We start from the raw sequence: 18,548 nt of genomic DNA, 5'->3' as shown, positions 1-18,548 counted from the left end.
CCATTTGGATGCCAGGAATGCTAGGCAATAGCCAATGGCAGAGCAGCTAAAGTAGCAGGCATACTCTATTTCTGGATTTTGTATCCTGAAATTTCTTCCTTACCAAGAGGCAATATTTTCCCGTTGAGGCGTGTCTCAACCTGAAAATTCTGTATGTAGAGATGTTTGTAAGTAGAGGTACCACTGTAAAAAAAAAAATTCACATAATCCACCAGGATGTCACGATGAGTTGTAACAAGTGAGAGTTTAAGAGGATGCTCGCCATGCTGAAGCTAATGCTAGCGCGAATGCTATGCTAATGCTACGAGTTACATTTATAGTGTAAGGATCACAAAACAAACACCTTAAAAGGCTAAAGCAACATTGCTTATTCTCTCATGCAAGATAAAAAAGAAATTTTACAATATTTACAAAACAGGAGGGCTTGAAGATTCCTGTAGCAGCCTGCCTTTAAGCTGCTGCAGGGTCCTTCCGTGGTCCTACCATCAGCCAGCGGCAGCCACAGTTAACTCTTGTATTTTGGAGCGCAATGAAGAGCATTTGCCTATGAGTATTAGGCCTGCACGATATATCGTTTGAACATAGCCATCGCAAAGTGCGCAGTCGCAATAGTCCCATCACAGGATGTGCGACTGATCTTTTTTTGTTTGTTTGTTTTTTCGTTTTTTAACAGGCATCTGCGCAATTAAGGTTTGTGAAAACCGTCAAAGTACCGTAATTTTTCACACTATTAGGCGCACCGGACTATAAGCTCCGACCCACCAAATTTTGCAACAAAACGACATTTGTTCAAAGATAAGCAGCACTGGACTATAAGCTGCGGCTGGCCTCACTGTATTATGGGATATTTACACCAAAATATATGAACCAGTAACACTTTATTTGACAGTGGAATCATAATACTTTCATAAAACAAATGTCTTCACAAACAGAAGTATTCAAGTCATCTGGTGAAAATGTTTGTAGTTTTAATATCTCAATATATCACAAACCCCAAAAAGTAGCAATGTCAGTTTTTTTGTTCAGCTCTAACGAGTATTGTATTGCTTTCTGTGAGTTTCGCCACACTGTTGTGTGTGAATGTTCATTGTTTTGAGAGATGTTATAAATAGATACTAATTTTTAAACAATTTTTTCATGGTGTATTATCATTTGTCTAAAAAACAATTTTAGGGGTAATGAAAGCGTTAATTGTTTTTTGGGGTGGTTTTTTTTTGTTTTTTTTTTGTGTTGTGTAACTTTTCTGTTATGTGTGCTTAGTTTTACAGTTTACTTCACCTCTAATACAATAAACAGCGTAAAGACCAGCAACAGTGTGCTGTTTTGGCATATTCTTTTCTGATTTAAAAATAAGTCAGGAAAAAAACTTAAATTAATTCATTATAAGAATATTGCTGTGCAATGTTTCACAAAATATGTTTAAAACTCATGAACACTAAGAAATGAGCTGCCGATCTGAAATGGTTTGTCTATTCATAAATATGCTGGGGAGCAAATTAAGATTCTGTCCAAAACCCTTATTAATTGGTCATTTACAGTTTTTTGTTTTCTTTTTAATCAGATTCTACATAATTAGAGCACAAGCACAGAACTGCAAACACTGAGGGTCACCAGCAGCTAGGCTGACGACAACAATACAAGGGTTAGACTAAGAAAGAATCAGGCACGAGAGTGAGCTTTTGCTCAGCTTGTGGGGTTCATCATGTCAGGTCGGCCAGTCGGGAAAGTAAGCAAGATGGAGCTGAAATCCCCACTTCCTGTTCGCCTCATGCTGGGCACAGGGAAAAGGAGGTTGATTCATGTTTCCTGGTGTGTGTTATTCAGTCCAGTTTATACGATACAAACCGGCGCAGCGACTGACTCAGGACAAAACAAATGCAGATTAAGATGACTTTAAAGCTTTATCAAATGTAAAATGTCTAGTCAACAGACAAAGAATTAAGGAACTGTAAATGGCCACAAAAAAATACAAACCATAACTTTACTGACTTGAGGTGTTTTTTTTTTTTCTTTCAATTTTTTTTGAGTACTACCAGTATATCAAACACTAGACGGGTGTGTATAGCTCCAATTAAGATCCAAAATATATCTGGATACATGGTATGCAATAAGATTCAAAGATAGTTTGATTTCAAATTTGAACGACATTTAGTTCTGTTCACCCTTTCAGTACCAGTGGTGATGACAGATGCCATCAAATTGTAGCGCCAGCGGTTAAAATGGCTCTTTCAATTCTTCTGCACTGAATTTCAATTAGTTTTTGTCACTAGGTAGACGTCCAATCTATTTGAACTGAGATGTCTTCTTTAAGTTAGTTTTTGTCACTCGATGGACGTCCAATCCATTTGAACTGAGATGTCTTCATTTAATAGCGTACCGTAGAATGCTATTTTCAGACCGTACGTCGCCATCTTAACCCGGAAGTTGGTCAACATAGACATACCCTCGCATACAATTCATGTTATTACTGCCTGCTTTTTGACGGTAATATTAAAAAAAAAAAAAAAAAAGAGCATGCCGAGTAAACACTGCTGCTATGGAACTTGTAGAAACAACTCATCATTCATCACTCGTCATTATGACTAATGAAGTATGTTTTCTTCATACGTTTCCCGAAGCCAAAAACTCGGAGGAAAAAATGTGAAGATCAACTTGTGCGGGCGTCAAAAGACCAGTTAACGCCAGCAAGGTGAAGCCATTCACCTTCATATGCAGTAAGCATTTTGTTGAGGGCCGTGGTCCTACAGAAGACAAAGAGGTAAGCCATTTTGATATTTTTACTTAATTTTTAGCGCGGCATTTTGCCGTGCTGCTTCTGTCTGACAATGAATGACCTGGAAAAAAAAATAAAATGGCATCTGACCGCCACTCTTGTTACCTTTTCTGTTGTAAAATAACTTTAGTGAGCGGAAAGTGTAAATAAATTATAGAAGACAACCAGAGGATATAATATATAAGAAAGAAAGGGCATATAGTGGTAAAGGATGGATTTTTGAAAGAGGACGATGCCATTGTCAGTGGCTTAAGGCAATGCACACACAAAAAAAAAGGTGTCGATAAAAAAGCTACCTCTGGATCAGGTCAGCTCTTTTCACGTCTTTTTCAGCCCTCGACACTCAAGCCATCTCGTTAACTGAACATTTGTATGTTCTTCCACATCTTTACCAGTGAGTTTGGCACCAGGGACATCATTTTTGTACAGAATTAGTAGGTTTAGCTCGGTAAACATCTCGTTCGTACACAATTCCCATGCATTTACTATTAGGGACAAACGGGAGGTTGACCTGCCTAGCAACAATGGCATACCGCACGCTACAGGTCACTTCCGCTCATTAATATTCATGACGTTAGCTAATGTTGCAAAGGTGGGGGGAGGGCAAACGGAAGCTTGTCTCCAATAGTAAATGAATGGAAATAGTCTACAAAGGAGCTAAATACCTAAGCTTTAGCTTTTTTATTGAAACCTTTTTCCTACGCCACTGACAATGACATTCTCCTGTTTCAACAATATATCCTTTACCATCATATGCCCTGTCTATCTTATATATTATATGATTGTCTTACGTCTCTGACCGTTCTTTTGGGCAATTTAAATTGCTTTTGTTATGTAGTGATCGCAAATGATACTCGTTGACAGCCAACGAAAACTTTTAATTTTTTCATCAATAATATATCTTAAATTTATAATTTTTTTTACATTTCCCCTTTACAATTTTTTTTTTTTTTTTTTTTTACAATAGAAAAGGTAACAACAGGGGCAGTCAGATACCATTTAAAAAATTTTTCAGGTCATCCATTGTCAGACAGAAGCAGCACGGCAAAACGCCACTCTAAAAAATAAGTTTAAAAAATTATCAAAATGGCTTACCTCTTTGTCCTCTGAAGGACCATGCCAAACCAACAAAATGTTTACTCCATATGAAATGTGAATGGCTTCATCTAGCTGGCGTTAAAAGTCTGCGCAAGTTGATCCATTCTACATGTTTTCCTCCGAGTTTTTGGTTTCGGGAAAGGTATGAAGAAAATATCCTACATATGTCGTAATGTCTAGAATCAGTTCGACAAGTTCCATAAGAGCAATGTTTGATCGGAATGGGGGATGGTGTGGCTCAGTGGTGGAGTAGTTGTCCCCCAACCCAGAGGTTGTGGGTTCGATTCTCCACCCTGATGAACCAGTAGGTAGATGGCAATGTAGTGTAAAGCGCTTTGAGTACCTTGAGAGGTAGAAAAGCGCTATACAAGTATAACACCATTGATCCATTGAATGTTTGTTTTTGAAAGAATATCGGAGAAAAGTAGCAGAAATATAATGATTTCTATGAGAGGGCAGGCCTATAATGTCCAACTTCCACTTTACGATGCGACGTCACAGTCTAAAAATAGCATTCATGCGGTACGCTATTGCTAACGTCATGAATATTAATAAGCAAAAGTGACAAGTTGCTTGGGGTACGCCATTGCCAAAGACTCAATGGAAGAGGTACTGGAGGACTAAAATTGTGCTTTAACTTCATTACAAAAAGCCAAACACAGTATCTTGTCAAATCTGGCGAGTTCGGAAAAAAATAACTCTTCTAGTTTATGGCGATCTTTGAAATGTGTCACAACCTTTCGCTCAAGATATATTTTGACTGATTCAAAAACCCACGTACAGATGCACTCGCATTGTTTAAAGCAAAACACATGGTTTTTGTTATTAAGTCCCCTAATAAATGCAACATTATTTAAAGCTTTTGAGATGCAAAATATCTGAATATGACATTACCAGTTTACAGCAGTCCAAACAAGGCAAGTTCCTAATTTGTGTAAGGTATGTTCAAAAGTTGGAATAGGTTTTAAACTAAATGGGTCTTTCTAAATTTAAGTTTCAAACATTGCATACATTAGCTGATGCAACTCACAGGTTAACGCTACCTGTTGATCAAGACTAACAGGAACGTCAAATGTAAGCCTCTTCAGGTTGAGTAACAAATAATTGTAATGACAGCATATTGTTTCTGGTTCTGTCAAAGACAAATGGTGCATTCTTCTTTCACACAAATGTTGGCCAGCCAAAACTCGTTTGACACCCACACCATTGTCATTGTGTAGTACATCCTGCCAAGACACAGCAACCTTAGATTATTCTATCTAACCTTACAAGTGTAAAAGTTGTAAAAGAAAAATGTGGTTAACAACACAGAATGCCTGTTGTTTAATAACTTAGTACTATTCCTAAATATATTCCACAATTGAAAACATGTAATCTGATATTCCAAAAGCAGTCTAATAGAGGAAATACCTAGGTGCATTGTGGGTGCGATTTTTTGAATGGCTATTGGAGACAGACTGAAAACAGACCCGGAGGACAGGAGTGACAGCGTGTTCAGATTACTCAGACAACACAGGCTTTGCAGGCCTCCTGCAGCCAAAAACTAAACCCCAACCTCCATGCCTCCCACCTCCCCCTGGACACCCGCCTCCTTAACTCACCCCACCCAGGAGAAAGCTCATTGTTCCTCCGTACCCTAAACAAAGCTTATCAAACTCCCTCAACAACCCCCCTTACTCAAATTGCCCGCTGGACCCCTCTGATCCCAACAACATTGTTCCACTGATAAACTGTCACTGGTTCTCCTGAAATGTCATTACATACATAGGCCTGTCACAATAACTACTATATCAACTTATAGTAAAAACTATTGTTGGCCATTTCGTATATCAACTTTTCATCCGATAGCACTGCCTTGTACCTACTCTCTCCCTCTGTAAGCAAACAAGCTTTTTGCTGGAGGTGAAAATCACATACATACCAGGGGTGTGACAAAATATCTAAATGGTGATAAATCGTGATCCTTTGTATCCCAAAGCATTATCGACCAACCACTCTCTGTCTGTGTGTGTTAGAGTTGTCCCGACTAGTCGACGTAATCAATGACATAAATGCGTCGACGAGCACACCAAACCGTCGACGGTTAATAAAGGGTTAAAAAAAAATCTGCGTGGAAAGTTGAGAATGGCAGACTCTCGGGATTCAAGCGGAAAAGTGATACAAAGCCAAAAAAGCGCAATAGAGTGACCACAGCATGGATTTATTTCAATGAAACAAAGGAAGGTACAGTGTAGCTTACGTACCACGGTAGCACGTCTGCCATGAATGAACACCTGACGCGCCATCTAGAGGTGTGCGAAATTTCCGATTCTTAGATATTCACGATTCGGCTGTGGAAGATTCGAGAACGATACACAAACATCCAAATTCCGAATATTGAAATATGCAAAGTGAAGCGGAACTATAACGCAGTCAGCGCGGTCTTCGGAACGCAGTGAGGTACGGACCGAGACTAAACATCATGCTCAACTCATGCCGCTAGATAAAAAAACAATAATACCTGACTGCGGCTGACATCGGCTACAAACTACGCCCACTTAATGCTACGGTAGATATCACATGTATATAAAACTACATGCAAAATGACAGACTTGGCGGCGTTCGCACATGTATTGAGAGCTAGATGCGAAATGACCGACTCGGCGGCGTTAGCATATGTTTAGACAACTAGATGCGAAATGACAGACTCGCCGGCGTTACAAAACAGCGGCCATCTTAAAGCAGTAGACTTCTCTGGAAGTCTGTTGTAGCGAACCTTCCAAGCGAACCTAATTAACTTTATATCTAAAATACTCCTAAATTTGCAAAATCTTGACTTGAATCCATCTTCAAATGATGAAACGGTTTTAAAACATTCACATGTTGAAAGTAGACAGAAGGGAAATTATGGAATAAAGGGAGTAATTTTAACAACTTTAACGGTTGATTCACAACATTAAATTAATTGAATGTAGTTTAAAGCTGCTGATACAGAATGGGGACTTGAGTATTTTATGTGCTGTTTTGAACTGGTAACTTGTTACTGAAATAGTAGTTTATTTAATTAATGCCAGCAATATGAAACAATTATCACAGAATCCCAAAATTTGAAAAATAAGGTCTTAATGAAACCTTTTTTTCAAATTTGCAAAAAGAAAAGTCAAAATGAATATGTGTAATAAGCGCTCAGATATCTATAACCCTTCCTAAATCCTGTTTGTTTTTCTCATGGAACCTGCAGATGCATGTGTTGACTTGCATCCATCATTTTTTTTTTTCAAAAAGAAATGTCAAAATTCTGAATTAGTCTCAAAATCATGAATTTTTAGGTGTATCAAATGTGATACATTTGGCAATATAGGGTTAAGCCCAGGGGTCGCGTAAGCCGAATATTTTCCATCGTTGACCGGTTTTTTAAAACGGTGACGGAAAAAACTGAAGTCCATCCGTCATTTTGACAGGTTGCAATTCACACCCCAGACCACAGGGTGGCGGCGAGTGAGCATATTAATTAGCTATTGTCTCTCTTGATGCATTACGTCGTTGGCCTTACTCGGAAAAATGTCAAGGCAACTGAGTGTTTGCCTAGCACGGCCAGACTGTTCTCCCTGTATTTTTCAAACACTGAGAGACAAGTCTGGGACACAGCCTCTCGAGTAGGTACAAAATCAATCGACAAATCAGATTTGTTTATTTGCGTGACATGTTCTTCACGAGCAACGTCACTTTTGCGCGCCGAAAGTCGTCTCTAGAACAACACGGATGGCGAACGGTTAGCCGAGAATACGTTTCAATCCGCGGTAAATTCAGTTTTAAATGAGCTAAAACACATCGACACGAATAATTGACAACAGTCTGTCTCGCGCTAGCCATGTTGAATAAACTCCGTTCTCCTCGTATGTTTACTTCCGCGCACAAGTCCCTCGTCCTGCCCTCGTCGCTTTGACCGTCGCTGATTGGTGCACTCCGCTGTCTGTTTGCCTCTTGTTAAGCTTGTTCGGACAGAATATTAATTAAAAATTAATGAAAACTAAATACTATTGAATATGTCATTATTATCATTTTTAAAATGTAAGTGACGGGTAAAAATAGATTATGACCGGATTTTTATGACACTGTCAGTCAAAATGACAGACAACGAAAAAGTCTAGCGCAACCTCTGGTTAAGCCAGAGAGGATTTTTGCCCAATTTTTGTAACTAATGTACGAAACATTAAAGGCAAGTAACAGCTGGAGGGGGGTATCAATAATCAATTTTTATGGGAATCATAGCCTCTGAATCGTAATCGAATCATTAAGTGCCCCAAGATTCCCACCTCTAGCCGTCACCCAGGTATAATTTTGGAAGAGGACAGGAGACAATAAGATGGCTGATTGTAAGTCCATAAAACAATTTTTTAAAATTTGAAGTTGAATTCATGTGGGTCGTACGATAGAGTATTAAGGGCTAATGTAGCTGAATAAGCAGCTATGTACTGAACGTGGCGCGTTGCCGCCTTCGTTTAAATCAAAAATATTGCAAGTATCTTGTGTTATAGAATAAGGAATTCCTTATTATTTTTGCTCCAACTACATCAAATTATAATCAATTGAAGAATTTCTATTAATGCTTCGTCGTAGCTCCCAGCAAAGGTTAATGTACAGTATGTAGCATAGCGGCTCACAGCTACATTACGCCTATGTAATAATGGGACTTTTTTACGTCATAGCAATATTACGACTAAACTCTCGCTCTTTTTTTCCGATTTATTTCATTTGGCCCTACCCTACCACAAAAAGAGAAAGTAAGAATTGTTTTGAATCTTGTTGGAAACGTGAAGGCACACTGTTCTGAATCTGTTTACATTCCATTCTTTTGCACTAGTTAATGCCATCAGCAATTGATGTAATTGTTTATTTGTGATTTATTATTGTTATTTATGTGTTTATTTGTACTTTAATAAAAGATTTGAGTTTTCAAAAATGTTTTTGTGAATTAATAATCATCAACAAAAATTCTATTGCAATATTAGGAATAAATAAATAAATAAATAAAAAGTTTAAAAATAAAATAAAATAAATATAAGACTACTCAACTAATCGTTTAAAAAGTCTGTAGACTAATCGGGAGAAAAATAATCGTTTGGGACGGACCTACATTATTGCGTTTGTAGTGCCTAATTCTATAGACTTCATAATATATGACACACGACACATTCCCCATTCACTGCCTTCCCGAAGGGGGCCGTCCAAGACTCACGACGCTTCATTTTTTAGTAGTCGGTCACATGCAGCGATCTAACGCGGGATTTAGGTTGAAGAAGTACGAAAGCTCTAATGCATATAAACAGGAAGGATTGTCTCAGGAGCGATTTGTTCGAGGATTCAAGGTAATTGTTAGATTTTTCGTACCATGCAAGTATTTTGAAATGTTGTGAAAAAAATCAATGGGAGAAATTAGCTGCTACAGCATTGGTATTATACTTCGCAATATTTACATGAAACAAATGTTATCTGCACGTTTTTTTTTTTGCTTTTAACCAAGAATTGAGACTCTTTTACGTCCATACCGATAAAGAATTCAGGGATTCAAGCATTTGTTCGCAAGCGTTTTCAAAGGAAAAAACCTCTTTGTTTACATATGGCGGCCGCTAATTTCCTTACTGACTAGCCTCATAGCTTGCAATATTTACGTAAAATAAATGCTACGTGCACTTTTTATTTTGCTTTTAACCAAGAATCGAGACTGTTTTATGTCCATATCTATAAAGAATTGAGTGATTTAAGCATTTATTCACATGAACTTTCAACAGTAAAAGCTCTTTGTTTTCATATGGCGGCCGCTAATTTCCTTACTGACTAGCCTCATAGTTCGCATTATTTACGTAAAATAAATGCTACCTGCACGTTTTATTTTGCTTTTAACCAAGAATCGAGACTGTTTTACGTCCATATCTGTAAAGAATCCAGGGATTTAAGCATTTATTCACAAAAATTTTCAACGGAAAAAGCTCTTTGTCTGTGTTTCCACTCGGTCAGCTTTGATGGAGAAAGGCCCCCTATGAATCGGGCCCCGTGCCCAGTGTCCCATCAATACATTATGAAGTCTATGCTAATTCTTTACCAAAATACAGTAGTAGTTGGTATTTGTGTTCACCACCTCATAATCTATTGTCATTCACTGTTTTAATCAGGTACTACGAGTTCCTAATGTATATGAATGGGGCCAAGTAATGTATTCACCTGCCACTGAAGCAGGCAGTTACGGAAAAATTCTCACCCAAAGATGGGGCTCATTGACTTACTGGTCACTCGTTTAGATCGTAGTTTGTCTCACTGCACAATGATAAAGATAAAGCACCCAGCTATCCCAATCAGGCTAAATGGTAGTAAACTTGAATAAATGGTAAGTAAAGGAAAAATATACTCATTTTATTTTTCTAGTTTATCTAGTCTAGTTCTTTAGTACTACTTGACATATACATAGAACTCCTTCAATGTAGAGTGCACGGCAGTTAGCACTAAATGGTCAGTGCTCAATTTTCATCATCTACAATGAAAATTCCAGAAACAGTTTAGATAATTTGTTGTAAAGTACCATATTGGCCCGAATATAAGACGGCCCTGATTATAAGATGACCCCCTCTTTTTCAAGACTCAAGTTTGAAAAAAGACTTTTTCAACACCAAATTAATTTTTATACAGAAAATAATTACAGTCCATCTGAAACAAATGATTATAACAATTTATTTGAGAGAAAAAGCATGTTATTTTGCCTCACTCAAATCTTAATATCTGAACATCTAAATATGTAAACGAAAGTGCAATCACATTCGTAAATGAATGGCTTCTGGTTTTTGAAATGTAAATAAACCAATCTATTGTGTTAAAACAACAAAATTGCAATAACTGCATTAACCATCAAAGTGAAGTCTAACTGTAACTGTAGTCTTGAAACAAATCTGAATAAGGAAAAACATTGCAATAAAATATTGCATACTGGTTAAACTTCAGAGTAGCTGAGATCTGTCATGACAGAACATCGCTTCACTGATATCTGGCGGGATCTAGCGTCGTGAATGGGGGGAGTAACTGAGATCTGTCATGACAAAACATCGCTTCAATGATATCTGGCGCCATCTAGCGTCGTGAATGGGTATAACGTCTAGACCACGAATATAAGACGACCCCCTCTTTTTCAATCTTATTTCAATGCAAAAAACACCGTCTTATATCCGGGCCAATACGGTACTACAGAACAAAGACTGATGTTTTCCTTAACATGATATATTATCGTGCTTTTTAATCATGATTACAATACTGACGGAAAGTAACCGAGATGATCATTTTGGGTGTACTCCTAATATAAAGTACACATTTTTAAACACACACAGAACAGTAGAACAGTAACCACGGTGATGATATGGAATAATACACGTTCAAGGAGTGAGCTCTTCCTGAAAACCAGCATAAGGAAGCGAATTATATGTCACAAAAACAACATCCTGGAGTTAAAGCTGCTTTGGGTTTTGGCCAAATGTTTTAAATATTAATTCAGCAATCAGCAAACAGTGAGCACCAGGGTCCTTTTTGTATCTAGAAATAATCATTCATTCCCAGATTTACTGTGTCACCTGTTGATGCGTACCAATGTGAAGAATTCTAAATAAAAAAGGCAAGCTTTTGCCGATAAAAAAAGACTGTCTCAACATCTTTCAGGGGGGAAAACAAAAAGTCTGGATGCCAGATTTTGTCCTTGTGTCAAGAAATGAGAGAGCAGATGACACAAAAGGAAGCAGCTTGCCGCGAGCAACTCCGCCATACTGAAACCGCATTGGTTTGGTACATGAACACACACACAAACATGTACAAGTACACAGCGGTTTTGACTAAAAGCACACAGAGGCCATATGGTGCGTCCTCATCCACCGACGCCTGTTGCTGCTGCTGCAACAATAGACCTGCCTGCCTGGGACAGCAAGGGACAAACACACACACACCAAATGGTCGTTAGTCAGCCGCTCTGTTGCTTAGTCCCTAAACAAACGCCTGGATTTGCATTCTGCACCTCCCTTTATCGTCCTCCCCTTTCTCGTACACGCGCACGCACACACGCTTGCACAGCCTACAGGTGCACAAAGCACTCAAAACAGATGTCAACGGAATGAAGAGGGTGGGGGTGGAAGAGGAGGGCAGGAAAGTGTGTGTCGGGCGGAGGGGCTGTTTGCCCAGGGTGACTAAAAAGCTTTGTACACTCCCAAGCCTGGACACAGCAAAGACAATGACACAACACACACACACATAGTTATACTTTCCACAACTAATTTACTATTATAAGGAAGAGAGAATAAAAAAAGAGTGGCATAGGTACACATTCCCAAATATAGCTTTCAAATGTTGATACTGTAAATGTGTAACATCACAGTAAAAAAAAAAACCTTCACTTGTCGAAATTTCACAAGTTTGCCTGATGTCAATGTTAAAACAAATTTTGCCTAGGTTTACAATGAGGAATACAGTGGTACTTCTACTTACGAAATTAATTGTTTCTGGAAGTAGTTTCGTAACTTGAAAAATCTGTAAGTAGAGACACGTTTTCCATGTAAAATCCCTAATCCATTCCAAGCCCCCCAAATTTCAGACATAAATCTTTTATAATGCATACAAATATGTAACAAATACATGTTACAATTACATTATTGCACAATAAATATAGAATCAGAGTTGTGCTTAATGTGAAAAACCAAGAATAGAGTATGTAAAGCTCTTAGAACACGAGGGGCTAATGAAGAGCATGGTGGGATACACACATACACATAAAGTAGAGGTTCCTCTTAGCAATAGGATGTCAGCAATGCTAGACAACAGCCAATGGCAAACCAGTTCAGTAAACTCTCGGAGCTGCGTGTACCGTATACCGTATTTTTGCCTTTCGTATCCTGAAATTTCTTTCATAACAAGAGGCAATATTTTCCCGTTGAGGGAAAAATATTCTCTTAACCTGAAAATTCTGTATGTAGACGTTCGTAAGTAGAGGTACCATTAGGAGTGGGAACCTCTTGTTACCTCACGATACAATACGATTTGCGATACAGAGCTCACGATAACGATGATCTGACGATATGGCGATACAACGATTATCGATACATTGGTCAGGAAATCATTCTAGGATATTCTACAAACAACTAATAAACAGAAAAACAACCTTCTGCTGTGAATTGGAGTGAGTTCAGCACTAGTAGACGTCCAATCCATTTGAACTGGGGTGGCAGTCGCTGCCACCCTCCCAGTTCAAATGGATTGAATGTCTATGGCCATCATTGGCAGCCAATGACAGCCAATTTTGTGCCATTTAAGGTCAATTACCTGTTGATTTTCAGTTACTTCCTGTTGATTTGGGGGTATTTTATGGGTCACTTCCTGTTTATTTTGAGAAAATCGGATAAAATGACTGCGAATGCTCTGGTGTCGAATTAGTGCAGCAATGATTAATCGTTTAACTCGAGTATTTGATTAGAAAAAAGATTCAAATTACATTTTGCTGCTTCGGGTATACGTTTGATTAAAGTGGCATTGTAATGGTTTGTTTTGAAAGTGTTAGCATTTATTTTCATTGATTTGGGTGGATAGACGGCCCTCTAGTCTACCTCATTTCACATAGCTGAATCCATCTGCTCCCTGTTAAGACCAACATAAGCTAAGTTTTTGTTTGAGCTAATGATTTTTTTGAATGCATTCATAATGTTGTTTAAAGGTATATTTAGCCAGTTTTGTGGGAATATGTGTCTGAGCCATTTGTTAAGAGCATTGTAAAAAAACGTTTGCATTTTATAGCATTTAAGCTATCAGACTTTTGCTACACAAGTTAGATTGTTCTTTTGTTGTACATAGAGCCTCTTTTTTTTTTTCTTTTTTTAAATATACCGTGTGAGGGTATTTAAAATTTTTATGTTCCTTATCAGATTACCCGATTATTTGAAATAAATAGTTCATCGATTAATCGGCTACTAAAATAATCAATAGTTGCAGCCCTATTTCGAAAATGGATTGGGCGTCGAGCACCGTCAATGGCAGCCTTAGAGTTACCTAAGACACTATTATGGTGGAAAGATTTTGATGGCAACTTGTTGGTCCCCTTTTTTGTTTTAAACACAGACACCTTTTTAAAACGATATCTCGTTTCTTGGCAGGAGCGTATCGATCACCTTTTAGGATACAAAGTATCACGATATATCACCATTTTGATATTTTATCACACCCCTAGGTACCACTGTACTGTCAAATGATATTTATCGGTGCACAGTAGAGGTGCACGATAATTATCGGTCCGATAATTGGAATTATGACGTCATCCCAATAAATCCAATAACAATATATATTACTGGGCCTATTAATAATACTTTTGGTGTCGGATTGGGATGTGTGCATTTGTTTCCACTCCTGTTTTGTCAGTATGCATAGGTTTGTTACTGTTATAGAGGCCATATTTTTCCTTCACTGAGTTATAAACCTTACTATGGCAATTAGCAAATGTTTGTATTTTACAGTGTTATGTTTACAAGTTATTGAGAGGCCTTTTGGTTACTGATAGGCTTGCTGTTCTATAATTGCCAGGTTAAGAAAGGCTGCTAAACATGTCATATTTCATTCAAGCATATTCATTTATGGTTTACTGAGAAATTGCAAATAATCTATCATGTTTTAGATTCAGTTCTGTCTGCCATAACATTTAAGCTATTCAATAATATTTCACTTATATTTTTCGTGCCTGACCTTTTTAAGTCATTGTGTCCCATTTAAATAAATTGTTACCAACTTTTAGATAGTTTCATTTCCAAGATAAAAGATTTCCACTGGTTACTGCTGATGTCTTGTATCTAGTACCTGTGTTTTAAGTATATAGTATATGAATACAGCTTCTTTTTTTTTCTATCATCACTCTCTTAAAATAATGGTGTCTATTTTTAATGAATTGTTCATTAATATGAAAAATTAATCAAATGGCTCATTTTTGTGATTACTGACAAAGTAGGAATGACTTCAGCGAATAATTTAAGATGGCATTGACTCCATAGGAAGGCATCTGTCAATAGGTAGGGCTATGCCAAAGTTATAACTAACACATAGTCTTTTCAGGAGTGCATCTTATCAAAGCATATAACACATATGAGTTTGCCGTCTGATTTTCTGGTCACACTGAAGCATAATGCCTATCAGCACAACCATTAGAGGTCTACGACCTGTGTAACAATGCTTAATTTGCAGTTTTGTATTGTTTCCACCTTTTAGTACTTATTTAACCCTTTATGGCACGGTTGTCCAAACCGGTCCTCAAGGGCCGCTGTGGGTCCTGGATTTTGTTCCTACCAATTGAGCACAGACAGTTTAACCAATGAAGTTTCTGCTAAAGCAAGCAGCACCTGACTGCAATCAACTGATTACACTTGTAAGACACCAGATTGTTGAAATGGTGTCTTGTCTTGTTGGAAATCCAACACCCACTTTGGCCCAATGTGGAATAGTTTTGACACCAATGCTTTATGGGGTACTCATTTAGCTCAGTGGATGCCGTTGGCGCCGCTAGATGTCCAACCCATTTTGAATGGGAGGGTTAGCAGTGATCATTGGCACTCTAGACATCTATTCTTGTCAGAAGTCGATAGTAACACGTTACATTTACTCCGTTATTTACTTATGTAACTTTCTGAGAAAAACATAAGAGTACACCATACACTTTACTTTTACTTGAGTAGATTTGTGAACAAGAAACGCACCTCTTACTCCGCTACTTTGGGCTGCACTAGAGTCACTAGTGTTTTTTCCTCTATTTTTACCAGCACAGTGGGTCACCCAGTCTCACCAATCAGATGCAGCAACAATAATCACATCACTCCATTATACCAATTAGACGTAACAATTAGGGCTTCAGCTATCGATTATTTCAGTAGTCGATTAATCAATGAACCATTAGTTCGAATAATTGAGTAATCGGATAAGGGACAATGAAAAATTAAATTGCCTGAGCTGAGCCTCAAACGGTATAATAAATAAATTAATGTGGATCTATGTACAACAAAAGAACAATTGGGGATGACGTGGCTCAGTTGTAGAGTAGTTGTTCCCCAACCCAGAGGTTGTGGGTTTGATTCTCTGCCCTGATGAACTTGTACTAGGATACTCAAGTATCTTTGAGCAAGATACTGAACCCCACATTGCTCCTGGTGCTGCGCCACCAGTAGGTGGATGGCGATGTAGTGTAAAGTGCTTTGACCGCCTTGAAAGGTGGAAAAGCGCTATACAAGTATAACACCATTTAACAAAAGAATAATTGGCTAAGTTACATTGCAAAAGTCTGCTAGTTTAAATGCTATAATGTAACCTTTTTTTTACAGTGCTCTTATCAAATGGTTCAGACACATATTCCCACAAAAATAGAGTAAATATACCTATAAACAGGGGTGCACATAAGTGGTCCGCATGGGTACTGGACGTAGACAAACATGGAGCCTCGACGGCTTCCATGCGCTTTTGCGTACCAATGGCTGACCACTGTATTTGCGGCGGACACGAGAAAATCACTTCTCAAAATGTCTAAGAGGCAGGCCCCACTGAGTAATTATTTCCGTGTTCCCCCACCCCCGTTAAAAGACAGACAGACGACAGAGACGTCACCGGAGCCACAGAAAAAAAGGACTTTTGCTGAAAAGTGGCTGCAGGAGGTACCATGGCTATAAGCAAATGATGCGCGCATGGAAATGTGGTGCAACATTTGCCGTGAGAATCCCAATGTCGTTAATAAGAGCAGCGCATTTTATGTAGGGTCAAAGAATTTTAGCCATCCAAACTTTGAAAAGCACGAAAAAAAAACAGAGCATGTGGCAATTAAGCAAACTGTCGATACGATGTCAGACAGGACCCCACTCACCCTATGGACAAGTGGCGGAATAAAGTTATTGAAGAACAGCGCCATGCACTGACAAACGTGTTTTTGCTCGCATTTCACAAAGCTAAACATGCATGTTCAATGAGCTCTTATGAGGAGGACATCCCACTTTTACAAAGGCTTGGAGTTAATGTGAGAGCCGCATATGAATGCCCTTTATTTTGAATTAGTGCTTTTATGTTTATTTCTTTACATTTCACTTCAAAGTAATAGCAATTTTGTTGTGCCAGTTGATTTTAATCATGCATGAATTGTTTATATAATTAATGAAAGGTAATTGGCTCTAAGTAAAGCTTGTCATAATTTTATCGCATCAGGCGGGTCGGCTCTCAAGCTTAATGAGGACCAAGTCACATCTCCAGGTCCTCCTCTGAGAACCTGGGCAAAAAAAATATGTGCACCCCTGCCTATAAACTAAGTTATGAATGCATAAAATTTTTTTTTTTTTTAATTAGCTCAAACAAATACTCAAAAAGCTTATGTTGGTCTTAACAGGGAGCACCTGGATTCAGCCATGTGAAATTAGGCAGACCAGAAGGCAGTGTATCCACCGAAATCAATAAAACTAGACTCACTTTCAAAATAAACCATTTCAACGGCACTTAAATTAAACGAATACTTGAAGCAGCAAAATTTAGTTTGAATCTTTTTTTCTAATCGAATAGTCGAGTTATTCGATAAATCATAGCAGCACTAGTAACAATACAGATACATCACCACACACAACACAAGCTTTCAGTTCACTGTTATGATAATGTCAGTGTTCTAACATCACAACAAGTGGTGTCTTTAAAGAGCCGTAAAAAATAAAGTATTTCAGATAGAGCGCTCTGTCAAAAATAAAAGTGCGGATTTCAAACTCTCTCCTAGTTTTTATTGGTCACAGATTGACCACAAAGAAGCAAGTTTTAGTTTATAATTATATTAATAATATAATATATAATATAATAATTTTATAATTTATAAAAGATTTATGTCGGAATTTTGGGGAGCTTGGAACAGATTAGTGCATTTACATGGAAAACGCAGCTCTAATTCCAGAATTTTCAAGTGAAGAAACCACTTCCAGAATCAGTTAATTTCGTAAATAGAGGCACCACTGTATGTGGACGCCATGTATTTAGGGTGTTAAGTTTTTATTAATTACCAAAAACTGTCACTTGCCCTATAAATAGTGCACTACATGATAGGAGGGTGAACCTCTTGGTACCTCACGATATGATACGATTTGCAATACAAAGCTCACGAACACAATGATCTGATGATATGGCGATTCAACGATTATCGATACATTGGTACATTGGTCTAGGATTTTCTACAAACAACTAATAAACAGAAAAACAAGTGTCCACTGTGAATTGGAATGAGTTTATCAATAGTAGACATCCAATCCATTTGAACTGGGAGGGTGGCAGCGAATGAACATTCGCTGCCATCCCTCCCACTTCAAACGGATTGAAAATCTATGGCCGTCAGTGGCAGCCAATGCAGCAATGAGGTAATTTTGGGCCATTTAAGGTCATTTACCTGTTGATTTTCAGTTACTTCCTGTTGATTTTGGGGTATTTTATGGCTCACTTCCTATTTATTTTGAGTTACAGAATAGGAAGTGACTTGGGAATCACCCAAGTGAATAGGCAGTGACTCAAACTCAACAGGAAATGACCTGTAAATGCCCTAAAATGAACAGCAAGTTACCTTTAAATGCCCCGAAAATCGGACCAAATGACTGTGAATGCTCTGGTTTTGAAGGAACGAACGTTCTCAGTCTAAATG

At 38.0% G+C, this 18,548-nt stretch overlaps 2 protein-coding genes across 3 annotated transcripts in view; both read right to left on the bottom strand.

Moving 5' to 3' along the window:
* The window catches only part of LOC130915833 (transcriptional enhancer factor TEF-1-like), a 106,237-nt gene that overhangs the window by 81,851 nt on the left and 5,838 nt on the right, over window positions 1-18,548 (bottom strand). The window contains exon 2 of one of the 2 annotated variants that reach the window (XM_057835955.1): window positions 12,365-12,406. The exons of the other annotated variant lie outside the window; for it this stretch is intronic. The gene's annotated coding sequence lies outside the window, so the exon portion shown is untranslated. The remainder of the gene's footprint in view (window positions 1-12,364; window positions 12,407-18,548) is intronic. 2 annotated transcript variants of the gene reach the window in all.
* Window positions 11,269-18,548, bottom strand: part of LOC130916654 (E3 SUMO-protein ligase ZBED1-like) — a 53,189-nt gene continuing 45,909 nt past the window's right edge. The window contains exons 4-6 of the mRNA XM_057837528.1: window positions 11,898-11,954; window positions 11,729-11,798; window positions 11,269-11,286 (exon numbers count right to left, since the gene is read on the bottom strand). Coding sequence (XP_057693511.1) covers window positions 11,269-11,286; window positions 11,729-11,798; window positions 11,898-11,954 — 145 coding nt within the window. The remainder of the gene's footprint in view (window positions 11,287-11,728; window positions 11,799-11,897; window positions 11,955-18,548) is intronic.

The sequence above is a fragment of the Corythoichthys intestinalis genome, chromosome 5 (assembly GCF_030265065.1).
Source record: "Corythoichthys intestinalis isolate RoL2023-P3 chromosome 5, ASM3026506v1, whole genome shotgun sequence".
Taxonomy (NCBI): Eukaryota; Metazoa; Chordata; class Actinopteri; order Syngnathiformes; family Syngnathidae; genus Corythoichthys; species Corythoichthys intestinalis.
The sequence above is the reverse complement of the archived record's forward strand: the minus strand, read 5'-3'. Positions and strand labels throughout refer to the sequence as shown.